Source organism: Balaenoptera borealis (assembly GCF_965194805.1).
Source record: "Balaenoptera borealis genome assembly, chromosome: 6".
NCBI classification, from domain to species: Eukaryota; Metazoa; Chordata; class Mammalia; order Artiodactyla; family Balaenopteridae; genus Balaenoptera; species Balaenoptera borealis.
Genome location: NC_138863.1, coordinates 112584790 through 112598289, shown reverse-complemented (window position 1 = coordinate 112598289; position 13500 = coordinate 112584790). Strand labels below are relative to the sequence as shown.

Genomic DNA, 13500 nt, shown 5'->3' with positions numbered 1-13500 from the left:
AGATTATCACAAGTGGATAATTAACCTCCTATGGAGAGGAATTGTAACCAGTAGCTATTAAATAATAATTAAATACTGCCAAACTATAAGTTTGGTGTTCTACAATAGGCTTTCAAACTCAAGTTAGGCAGGAGAACAGGGAAGTGTCTTAACGAGGAAGAATGAATTGAAGAGGAGTGGTTTTCATTTCGGCTTTAAAATCGTTTGCTTTCTTCTCATTAGAACAGAACGGACCCTTCCCCGCTCAAAATGTATTTATATCTGAGAAGGCCATAATACTGGGAATGGAAGAATTCCTGACTAGAAAGAAAAATTATTTTCTAGATTTCAATTTCATGTTAATGTGATTGACAAATGTAATATAAGCATGGGACTTTTTAAAATTATGTTGTGTTTTGGAATTGTAAACAACTTTTAGCAAGAGGAGTAGAAATAAGGCCAAATGAACCTCCAGTGAATACCAAGCAGGCAGTTCAGAACGAGATCAGCTGTTGGCACAGATGTGAGGAGACATAACTTTGGGTCTTTAGGGCTTCTACCAGCAGGTGTATTTGCTTGGTTTTAATACAATACATGAATACAGGAATCTAGAGATAGAGTTGTGAGTCTATCATGGCCTTCCTCTAAATTTTATTATATACTTCCCCACATTATTTCATGTAAATGTATTCATAAAACCTAGGAAAATCCTTTTTTTCTAGTAGAAATCAAAGTGTCATTTATCCTCAGCTCAAATTGAGAGCATTTATACATTTAATATTTCAGGCCTAGTAACAATCAGACTTTCCTCTTTTGTACATTCAAGCCTTCATTCCTTCAACACACAAAGCCACTCTCAGATTGATTATAAGCATAGGTCAGAGTTTTATTTCAAACAAAGAGGCTTTCTGAAAAGCCCAATTCAAAGATTCTATCTTGGCAGAGACATTTTATGGGGAAAAATGTTTAGACAATTATTGTTAGATTGGATTTTAAAAAAGAAGGAGATGACTATCTAGTTAAGGACAATTAGCCTTTTTGCATTATTGGTTAAAGTTCTTAGACTAGTTTCAAGACTAATAGTCAATTGAGTGGGTTTCCTAGGAGGGGCTTTTTTTTTTTTTTTTTTTTTTTTTTAATTTATTTATTTATTTTTGGCTGCGTTGGGTGTTCATTGCTGAGCGGGGGCTATTCATTGCGGTGGCTTCTCATTGCGGAGCACAGGCTCTAGGCGTGTGGGCTGGGTAGTTGCGGCACACGGGCTTAGTTGCTCCGTGGCATGTGGGATCTTCCCAGACCAGGGCTCGAACCCGTGTCCCCTGCATTGGCAGACGGATTCTTAACCACTGCGCCACCAGGGAAGCCCAGGAGGGGCTTTTAAGCTCAGTAAAGTCTATCAAAAAATTGCTCAAGTATTTTATCAAGAATGCTAAACTATGTTTAGTGACAAATGTTGACTAGACTTGTGGTGATCATTTCGCAGCATATACAAATATCAAATCATTATGTTATACAGCTGAAACTAATATAATATTGTATGTCAATTATACCTCAATAAAAAAGTATAGGTTTAAATGCTTCTATTAGAAAAAGAAGAAATGTGTAAAATCAATGATTTATGATTCCACTTTAAGAAACTAGAAGGGGAGAAAAGTAAACTAAAAAAGTAAGCAGACAGAAAGAAAGAAAAAATAGAGATAAGAGCCAAAATCAAAGAACAGAAACAAGACAAGAGAGACATACACACATATAGTTCCACATCAGCAATAATTGTCCTATCTAGTGCCCAGATCTTGGTTTCTAGATACTTTCTACTACAAGGAAGCTGGGTTGCTTGGAGAAAAGGCTGATTCCAGAGCAGTGAAAGCACAAAATGAGATGGAACAACTTTTTGTGCCTGAGAGTAAGTACTCAAAAAATCATGCGGAAAAAGCATAAGGACACAGGAGTCAAGTTGAAGGGGTTCACACGGATCAAATCTGAGATGATCTGGTCATCAAAATAAACAATGATAGTAATAGATTATAATCCATTGAATAAAATAAAGTCTAGAATGATATAAATAAATATACTATATATATGAATAGACAAATGAACATATATAATTATATACATAAATGTATATGTATATACGATACAATCTCTTCCTTATAATTAGTATAGAAAAAAGAGTAAGAAAATCATTATTGAATGATAAAACCAGTGGGTGAAAGTTTGATGAGGAACAACATATTTATGTGATCTTAAAGTGTCTCCCCACAAATTACTTATTAATCATGAAGGAAAAAATAGTCTTTATAGGAAAGAAATCTGGTGGGTCCCAACTTAACTAAATGATCAAACATCACCAATACTGGGACAAACTGGTAACATGTACCGCTGATATGATGCAGTGAAAAAGACACAACATCACTTCTGTAAAATTTCTACCGCAAATGCATAATTTATATGTAATCATGAGGAAAGATCAAAAAAACACAAACTGACATTCTATAAAATTCTATAAAATAGAATAGAGGGACATTCTGTAAAATAACTGGATTGTAGTCTTCTTCAAAAATATCCAAGTCAAGAGTGACCAAAAAAAAAAGATTACCTGTTCCAAATTAAGGGAAACTTCAGAGACATGACAACTAAATTTAATGTGATTATCAACTGGATCTTGGACCAGGAAAAAAAAACTAGCTATGAAGCACACCGTTGGGATAACTGACAAAGTTTGAGTATGAACTGGTGATATTATATATATGTGTGTGTGTGTGTGTGTATATATATATATATGTGTGTGTGTGTGTGTGTGTGTATATATAATAACATTGATATAATGTTATTATATATATATCAACTTATAAATTTTCTGATTTTAAGAACTGTACTATGGTTATATAAGAAAACATCTTTTTTCTTAGGAATAAACTCTAATTTATTTAGGAGTAAGGGGCTGTAATGTCTCCAACATGCATACAGTTCAGAAAAATGTGTGTTTCTGTATAGATACACAAATATCTATACAGAAAAAATAATAAAGAAAAGGGGGCAAAATATAAACAATTGGTGAATCTGGGTAAAGGTTATGTGGCAGATCCCTGAACTAGCCTGCAACATTTCTATCTGTCTAATCATTTGAAATTCTGTCAAAATAAAAAGTTGTCCACCACATTAATTAATCAATTAATCAATTAAAAATAGGAGTTTGGGGCTGGATAGGACATTCCAACCAGAGGATAAACCTAGTAAAGTGAGAAAACTATGAAGATTTTGGTATAACTGGAACACAGTGTGACTCATTCAGGATTCCAGCAGAAAATAAGATGGCATACCTGAATTGAGAAAACTAGAGGAAAAAAATTAATAAATGGATTATTTACAAAGGTATGGAAAGCTCCATTACCATTCTGGGCCAAAAGACAGAGAGGGCTCTGTGAAAAGGGCCTGCTAACAGGAGCCAAGATTTTTAGGTGGAGCCAAGTTGATGACTCCAAAGGGAGGGATCTGGGGCATAAACACTTTTCTCCATTCTCTAATCTCCTGCCTATGTTGCCCATTAGTTAAACCCAACTAGAAACCTGAGGTCAAGGAAGCCTGTTGTACAGTACAGACAGGTCAGCTTCCAGGGGACAAACAGGAGTAAGATAAGATACCCAGAGAGCAAGTGGATGGGATGTGAGGGGGTGAGGGAGGAGAGTAAGAGAATGCAAAAGTGAGAACAAGAGAATGAGAATGAACATGATGTTGCATAAATATGAAGATGAGGACTTCAACATTAGATGACATGTTGCGTTTTAATTGCCTGTAAGGCAGCCAAGTGGAAGTGTCCAACAGGTAGCCATATACCCAGGACTTGAGGCTTAGGAGCTAGATCTTTGTTTATGGATGAGACTGCTCAAGCAGCACAAATAAGAGTGATAATCAAAGACAAGAGAAACCCAAGCTAAGAGATATGTGTAGTCAACACTTAACATTTTTTCACCATTCATCTACTTTTTCATCCTGTGCATCTGTTTTTTCTCTCCATCACTCCACTGAAAGTGCACTTAATAAGGCTGCCAAATCCAACAGAGACTCTTCAGTCCTTATCTTTTTCATCCTCTTCTAAAGCATTACTTATTAAACACTTTCTCCTTCAAATATCTCTCATTGCATTTTTTTCTAATACCACTTTTTTTCTGTCTCTCCTTCTCTGCCTCACTGGCTCTCTCTGCCTGTGGACATTCTCCCTCTGTTTTGCATTCCTGCAAGCACTCCACCCCCAGTGTTGATGTTCCCTATGGCTCTAGCCTTAGCCCTCAGCAAAAACTACGGAGGCCAGTAGGCAGTAGAAGACATACTTAAAGCTCATGCACACACAAAAACCTGTACATCAAAAACTCTATATCCAGCAAAACTATCCTCCAAGAATGAGGAGAAATGAAGATATTCTCAAATAAACAAAAGCCAAGAGAATTCAATGCTAGTAGACTTGCCATACAAGAAATGCTAGAGGATGTCCTTCAGACTGAAATGAAATGACACTAAACAGAGAAGAAATCACAAGGGAAATTAGAAAATATTTAATACAAATATAATATAAAACAAAACATTCCAAAACTCATGAAATGCAGCTAAAGCAGTGCTTAGTAGGAAATTTATAGCTCTAAAATGCCTATATTGAAAAAGAAGAAAGATCTCAAATCAATAGCCTATATGTCCACCTTAAGAAACTAGAAAAAGAGTAAGCTAAACCCAAAACAAGCATAAGAAAGGAAATAGCAGATACTAAAGCAGATATAAAAGAAATAGAGAATAGAAAACAATAAGAAAATCAATAAAATCAAAACTTGGGTCTTTGAGAAGATCAACAAAATTAGCAAACCTTTAGCTAGACTGACCAAGAAATAAAGAGAGAAGATTCAATTGTTAAAATTACAAATGAAAGAGGAGGGTATTACTAGAGACCTGACAGAAATAAAAAGAATTATAAGAAAAAATATGAGCAACTGCGTGCTAACAAATTTGATAACCTAAATGAAATGAAGAAATTCCTAGAAGGACTACAGAAACTGACTCAAGAAGAAATAGAAAATCTGAATAAACCTATAATAAGTAAAGAGATTGAATCGGTGATTTTAAAACTTCCACAAAGAAAAGCCCAGGACTAGATGGCTTTACTGCTGAATTGTATCAAATTTTTTAAAAAGAATTACAACCAATCCTTCACAAACTCTTCAAAAAAGTACAAAAGAAAGCAACACTTCCTAATTTATTCTATGAGGCCAGCATACTCCAAAACCAGAAAAAGAAATCACAAGAAAACTACAGACCAATATCCCTTATGAATATAGATGTGAATTTCCTCAACAATATTTATTAAACTGAATCTAGCAACACATAATAAGAATTATACACCATGATCAATTGAGATTTAACCCACAGATGCAAGATTGTTTCAACACACAAAAATCAGTCAATACACCATATTAATAAAGGACAAAAACTACATGATCATCTCAATAAATGCAGGAAAAGCACTCGACAAACTGATAGTCTTTCACGATGAAAACACTCAAAAACGAGTATAAAGGAACTTCCTCAACCTGATAAAGAACATCTATGAAAAACCCACAACTAATATCATGCCTAATGGTAAAAGACTGAAAGGTTCTGCTCTTACCACTTATATTCAGCATTGTACTGGAGATATTAGCCAGGGAAATTAAGCAAGAAAAATAAATAAAAGGCATAAAAACTGGAAAGGAAGAAGCAAAATTATTTGCAGGTGACATGACCTTGAATACACAAAATCCTAGAGAATCCACAAATAAACCATCAGGGCTAATAAACAGATGCAGTAAGGTTGTAGGATAAATATACAAAATATATACAACACATACAAGATAAATATACAAAAATTACCTGTATTTCTATATACTAGCATTGAATAATCCATAAATGAAATTGAGGAGACAATTCCATTTACAATGGCATCAAGAAGAATAAAATACTTAGGAGTAAATTCAACTAAAGAAGTGCAAGATTTGGACACTAAATTACAAAACATTGTTGAAGAAAATTAAAGAAGACCTAAATAAATAAAAGACATCCCATGTTCATTGGTTGGAAAATTTAATATTGTTAAACGGCAATACTTCTCACATTGATCTACAGATTCAATGCAATCCCTATCAAAAATCCAGCGTTTTCTTGTTTGTTTTTTGTTTTTGCAGGAATTGACAAGCTGATCCTAAAATTCATATGGAAATGCAAGGGACCCAGAATGGCCAAAATGATTTTGAAAAAGAAGAACAAAATTGGAGGACTCACAGTCCCAATTTCAAAATTTTCTACACAGATACATACAGTAATCAAAACTGTGTGGTAGTGGCTTAAGGACAGCCATAAAGACAACTTATTTTGAACAAAGGTACCAATACAATTCAATGAAGAAAGAATAGTCTCTTCAATGTATTAGAGTGGGATAACTGAATACCCACATACAGAAAAAAAAAATAATAAAGTTGGATCTCTTCTTTACACTCAAAATACACAAAAGTTAACTCAAAATGGACCAAAGACCTAAAGGGAAAAGCTTAAACTACAAACTCTTAGAAGAAAACATAGTTGTAAATCTTCGTGACCTTTTAGGCAATAATTTCTTGAATATGACACCCAAAAGCACAAGCAACTAAAGAAAATAGATTAAATTCATCAAAATTTAAAACTTTGTGCTTCAAAAGATACAACCAATGAAGTGAAAAGAGAGCCCACAGAATGAAGAAAACATTTGTAAATCATACATCTGATAAGTCTCTAGTATTCAGAAAATATAAAGAACTCTTACAACTCAACAATAAAAAGGAAACACATGGGCTTGAATAGACACAAAGGATATAAGTAGATATTTCTCCAAAGACATACAAATGGCCAATAAGCACATGGAAAGATGTTCAATGTTATTAGTCATTACAGAAATGCAAATCAAAATTACAGTGAGATACCACTTTGCACCCACCATGATAGCCATCATCAAAAAGATGGATAATGACAAGTGCTGGTGAGGATTTGGAGAAATTGGGACCCTCATACATTGCTGTTGGGAATGTAGAATGCTGCAGCCACTGTGAAAAAGAGTTTCTCAAAATGTTAAACATGGACTTACCATATGATCCAGCAACTCCACTCCTAGGTATATACCCAGGAGAAGTGAAAACGTGTTCATACAAAAACTGCTCTGTACACAATTGTTCAGAGAAACAATATCATAATACCCAAAAAGTAGAAACAACCCACATGTCCATCATCTCATGAATGGATAAACAACAATGTGGTATATCTATACAATGGAATATTATTTGGCCCAGAAAGGAATGAAGTACTGATTCAGGCTACAACATGGATAAACCTTGAAAACAATATACTAAGAGAAAAGAAGGCAACATACTGTTTGATTCCATTCATATGAAATGTCAGAAGAGGCAATTCCATAGACACAGAAGGTAAATTAGTGTTTTCCAGGGGCTGCAAGGAGGTAACAAGGAGTGCCTGCTAATGAGTACGGGGTTTACTTTGGGGTGATAAAAATGTTCTGGAATTAGATAATGGGAATGATTACACAAATTCATGAATATATGAAAACCCACTGAACTGTACACTTTTAAAGGGTGAATTTTATTGTATGTGAATTATATCTCAAAAAAAGAAGAGGGGGTATCTCCTACACCCCTGAATCCTAGTCTTCATTTGTGGAGACAACTAATGTTACTTGTTTCTTGGCTACCATTCGTGAAATAGACTTTATACATACAAACATATATTTGTGTGTCTACAGGTCCCTTAGTAGAAACAGAAGTATGAGCATAGCAGATACACTGTCCTAGACTTTGTTTTCCCCTCTTCACGATATAACTTCAAGATCATTCCTCTATTTTTAATTAATTAATCTTTTTATTGAAGTATAGTTGATTTACAATGTCGTGTTAGTTTCTGCTGTACCGCAAAGTGAGTCAGTTATACATATACATATATCCATTCTTTTTAGATTCTATTCCCATATAGGCCATTACAGACTATTGAATAGAGTTCCCTGTGCTATACAGTAGGTTCTTATTATTTTATATATAGTAGTATGTATATGTCAATCCCAATCTCCCAGTTTATCCCTTCCCCCTCTTTCCCCCTTGATAACCATAAGTTTGTTTTCTACATCTGCGACTCAATTTCTGTTTTGTAAATAGGTTCATTTGTACCATGTTTTTAGATTCCACATATAAGTGATATCATATGCTATTTGAATTAACTTTAGTAAATTCCATATGACAGTTATTACATTGTATTTTCTCAATTACAAGATCATGTCTTTTTTTCTTATTAATCAATTTTTTTATTGGAGTACAGTTGATTTACAATGTTGTTTTAGTTTCTGCTGTACAAAATCATTCCTCTTTACAATATAACTTGGTGATTATTTCATTACAGCATATGCAAGTATCCTTCATTCCTTTTTATTTTTGGATATGCTATAATTTAGTTTGATAGTCTTTTGCTGCTACAATAGTGTTGTAATTAACTTCCTTGATGTATTTCCATTACATGCATATGGGTGGGATACTTTCTAGAAGTATAATTTCTGGTTGAAAATATGTTCTTCTTATTTTGATAGATGGATTTATTATTGATTATTGATTTAATGTCTCTCTTACTAGATTATGAGTTTCCTAAGGAGAGGGAACATTTCTTTTTTTTTCCCCAAAATTTGTTCATTTATCACTGTATACTATTCCATTACAAAAATATATCATATTCTTTTTTAAATTTATTTATTTATTTTTGGCCGTGTTGGGTCTTCGTTTTTGTGGGAGGGCTTTCTCTAGTTGCGGCAAGTGGGGGACACTCTTCATCGCGGTGCGCGGGCCTCTCACTATCGCGGCCTCCCTTGTTGTGGAGCACAGGCTGCAGACGCGCAGGCTCAGTACTTGTGGCTCACGGGCCCAGGTGCTCCGCGGCATGTGGGATCCTCCCAGACCAGGGCTCGAACCCGTGTCCCCTGCATTAGCAGGCAGATTCTCAATCACTGCACCACCAGGGAAGCCCTATCATATTCTTATTCATTGTACTTTTAAAAAATTATAGTTGATTTACAATGTTATATTCATTTCAGGTATACAGCATAGTGATTCGATACATTTCTATACATTACAAATCAATCACCACAATAAGTCTAGTAACCATCTGTCACCATACAAAGTTGTTTTTTTTGGCTGCTTCTGCACTGGAACTTGGAGCGAGTTTTTGCACCTGCCCTTTAAGGATGGAGTCTCAGTTTCCAGCCTCTAGCTCTCCTAAACATAACACCCACTGGTTTTCAAAGCCAGATATTTTGGGTGCTTGTCTTCCCAGTGCAGGACCACCAGGCTGGTGAACTCAGTGTGGGACTTGGACCCCTTGATCCTCAGGGAGGACCTCCACAGTTGTGATTTTCCTCCTGCTTATGGGTCACCATGCCAGGAATGTGGGTCTTGACAGTCCATGTCTCCACCGCCCTACCTGTCAAGTTGTGGTTCTTTCTTTATATCTTTAGTTATGGGAAAAATCTTTTCTGCTAGCCATCAGGTCATTCTCAGAGATAGTTGGCCTGTAAGTAGTTGTAATTTAGGTGTGACAGGAGGTGAGCTCAGGATCTTCCTACTCTGCCATCTTGATCTTTCTCTATCCCCATTTCTGTTCTGTTGACCAGAACAATCTAGATTTTAGCACATTGCTTGACATAGTGCTTTACTTATTTGTAGACAGACAAGCCTGTGTGCTTTATTGTACAAAGTGTCAAATAGAAATTCAAAGCTACATCATTAAAAAGCAAACAATCTAATTTATAGAGATGGTAATTGTTTGGGGGGGTTGGTTGGTTTTTGTTTGTTTTGCTTTTCATCCAGTTGTTTGTTTTTTATGTTTTCCTTTTAAACTCCAGTATATTTTCAAAAATTGTGCGGGTCAACTGCAATGCATCATTTTAAGAAATATAGAATCCTTAATTTCATCTGAAGACATCAGCATGTTTTATTAAATAAACGCCTGCTTCTTATATTTCAGTATTCTGCATTTCAGTTACTTAAAAAAAACAAGGTTGGATGGGGGTTGATATGCAGCTTTAAGAGACCTAATAGCGGCACCTGCTGGAGAAAATGTCAATGAGTTTTGAAGCCATTAAATCTTAAAAATTTTAGATCAGTTTGTTTCTATTAATCAGGAAGAAATTTGTTATTTTACCATAGGAATAGGAGTGCTTGTAATATGTAAATATAATTAAGTTTACAAGAGGTTCTTTGATGTTCTACAAAATTAGAGATAAAAGTGTTTTTTCTTTTTTCAGGATAAAGTCATTTTGGGAACCGATTACCCCTTTCCACTAGGTGAGCTGGAACCTGGGAAACTGATAGAATCCATGGAAGAATTTGATGCAGAAACAAAGGCAGGTGCCTTTTACTTCATGATCTTCCTGAATTTTCCTGCTCTAATTGTGTTTGGTTTCAGAGCACTTTGCTATGTGATAGCAAAGAACAGAGAAATCGTTACACTTAATATTCCTAGAACTGTTACTTGATCTCCAGAAATAGCTGACCTATTAAAGGGCAAAGGAAAGTTAAAACGCTGAAAGTCAATCTAGTACAACTAAATTCATAAAGCCAAGAAAGAAATCTGTAAAGAAGCACATTATAATAATATATTTAGATTTGCATGTTAGATGAATAAGAGAAATGTCTAAATTTTTCCTTTAATGTTTCTATTACAAATCTACCAATCTCAAAAGTCGTAATGATTCTAGTTATTTAGATATTGAGACTAAAGTCTTGATTAACAGAACTCAAGGATCTAGAACCCTCAAGTAACTGGATTTTTTTTTTTTCTTTTAGCATTTGACTTTTAGAGTGGCTAAAAGTGCCTTAATGCTGCCACTGCCATTCTGTCCCCAAGGCTCCTGAATAACAATGAGGTTAAAATGAGACTCAGTGTCCCCAGATTTCCTCTCTTTTGCCATCCCCTTCCCATTCCACACCCACCCCCAACAAAACAAGTTCTTCCTAAGACTTCACTGCCAATCACTACCACGGGACAGGGATGGCCAAAAATGAAAACATGGGGATATATAAATTCTTAACAAATCTTAAAAAAGTTTTAGTCATAATCCTTTTGTATAAGTCTTGGCTTTCTTCTAAACTAGAATCCAAAATTTCTCTTCAACTCTAATTCTCTGCTTTAATTTTTAAGGATATATTAGCTCATCACATCTTCTCAGTAGGCTTGAAGTACATGAACAGATGCCAACAAGGGTCCTTTTTCTTTTTTTTAGATTTATTTATTATTTGTTTTATTTATTTTTGGCTGTGTAGGGTCTTAGTTGTGGCACTAAGGATCTTCATTGAGGCATACGGGATCTTTCGTTGTGGCACACGAGCTCTTCCTTGTGGTGTACAGGGCTTTTCTCTAGTTGTGGCGTGCAGGCTCCAGGGCGTGTGGGCTCTGCAGTTGTGGCGCAAAGGTTCCAGAGCACGTGGGCTCTGTAGTTTGCGGCACGCAGGCTCTCTAGTTGAGGCGCGCGAGCTCAGTAGTTGCGGTGCGTGGGCTTAATTGCCCCACGGCATGTGGGATCTTTGTTCCTTGACCAGGGATCGAACCTGCGTCCCCTGCATTGTAAGGCGGATTCTTTACCACTGGACCACCAGGGAAGTCCCAAGGGTCCATTTTGACATATACTAGTTGCAAGTTATTGACTGGGAGACCTAAGACTGCTTTAAACAGGAAGTTTCTCCTTTGGCACTTACCCACCTTAAGGCACTAAAAGTCTTGAATTGTTAAATATATACTTATTAAAGTAGTAAGCAATACTGTTTTTTTTACTTTTTATATCAAAGGTTGAGAAATGAAAAACTTTCTATAACATTAACCAAAATTATACTGAAACCAGATTACCCCAAGTATCCTGATTAAGACTTTAATGGAATAATAATTATTATTATTACATGCCTTTTGTTATTTACTTTTATGTGCTTATCACTTTCAAGTTTTCAGAAAATCTTGAATAAAAATTTTATATTGTCACAAATTCATGACATTCTGTATAAGGTTACTCATTATAACATTGTTTGTAATAAAACTAAAAACAATCTACAGGGGAATAAATAAATAATAACATATCCATACAATGGATTCTATACAGCCATAAAAAATATTAAGAATCAATTTCTGAGATATATTAAGTTAAGCAAGGTGCAAAAACTGCATATAGTATACTTCCATTTATGTATGGTATAGTATCCATTTGTGAAAAAAAATTATAAACCTACATATAAGTATCTGCATATATATGCATAAAATATTTCTGGAAGAAGGACAAGAAACTGATAACTCTGGAAAGAAAAAGTAGTGGTTGGGTAGCACTAGTGAAAGGAAATGTACATTTTTATACCTTTTGAATTTTGAGCCACATGAAGGTAAAATTTCACTAAAAAATTTTAAATGAAATAAATAAATCCATTTGATGAGCACAACCAGCCTGGGAGATAGTCAGGCAAATGCATTCCACCATGTAGATGCAGAGGAGAAAAACGAGACTTGGGGGCTGAGTGATTTGCCAAAAGGGATATAACTGCTGGATTACAGCACATGGACCCAACCCCAAATCTCCAGACTCCAGGATCAGGTTTCCATCCAACACACCAAAATGTATCTCCTTCAAAGAATACTCAGTACCAACCTATTTTATTATTTTTATTTATTTATTTATTTTTATTTGGCTGTGTTGGGTCTTCGTTGCCATGTGCCGGCTTTCTCTAGTGGCGGCGAGCGGGGGCTACTCTTCGTTGCGGTGCACGGGCTTCTCATTGCGGTGGCTTCCCTTGTTGTGGCTTGTGGGCTCTAGGGCACAGGCTCAGTAGTTGTGGCACATGAGTTCAGTAGTTGTGGCTCGTGGGCTCTAGAGCACAGGCTCAGTAGTTGTGGTGCATGTGCTTAGTTGCTCTGCAGCATGTGGGATCCCCCCAGACCAGGGCTCAAACCCACATCTCCTGCACCAGCAGGCAGATTCCCAGCCACTGCGCCACCAGGGAAGCCCCCCAACCTATTTTTTTTTAAATAAATTTATTTATTTATTTTTGGCTGCTTTGGGTCTTCGTTGCTGTGTGCGGGCTTTCTCTAGTTGTGGTGAGCAGGGGCTACTCTTTGTTGTGGTGCACGGGCTTCTCGTTGCAGTGGTTTTTCTTGTTGCGGAGCATGGGCTCTAGGCACACGGGCTTCAGTAGTTGTGGCACGCGGGCTCAGTAGTTGTGGCACACAGTCTTAGTTGCTCTGCGGCATGTGGGATCTTCCCGGACCAGGGCTCAAACCCGTGTCCCCTGCATTGGCAGGCGGATTCTTAACCACTGCACCACCATGGAAGCCCCACCCAACCTATTTTAAAAAGCAAATAGTTTCTCACAGCAGCAACAGTCACTTCTGAATCTTCCTTTAGAGGAGGATGGCCCAAGTGTGAATCTGGGAAGAACCCTGAGTAAG

At 36.1% G+C, this 13500-nt stretch overlaps 2 protein-coding genes across 15 annotated transcripts in view; one reads left to right on the top strand and one right to left on the bottom strand.

The window, feature by feature from the left end:
• The window catches only part of LOC309631461 (uncharacterized protein), a 133608-nt gene that overhangs the window by 96775 nt on the left and 23333 nt on the right, over nucleotides 1-13500 (bottom strand). The window lies entirely within an intron of this gene.
• The window catches only part of ACMSD (aminocarboxymuconate semialdehyde decarboxylase), a 91509-nt gene that overhangs the window by 55479 nt on the left and 22530 nt on the right, over nucleotides 1-13500 (top strand). For 4 of the 5 annotated variants that reach the window (XM_082397926.1, XM_082397925.1, XM_082397924.1 and 1 more), the window contains one exon: nucleotides 10322-10420. In XM_082397926.1, coding sequence (XP_082254052.1) covers nucleotides 10322-10420 — 99 coding nt within the window. Of the gene's footprint in view, nucleotides 1-10321; nucleotides 10422-13500 lie in introns of those variants that run through there. The other variant, XM_082397927.1, reaches the window with a different exon arrangement.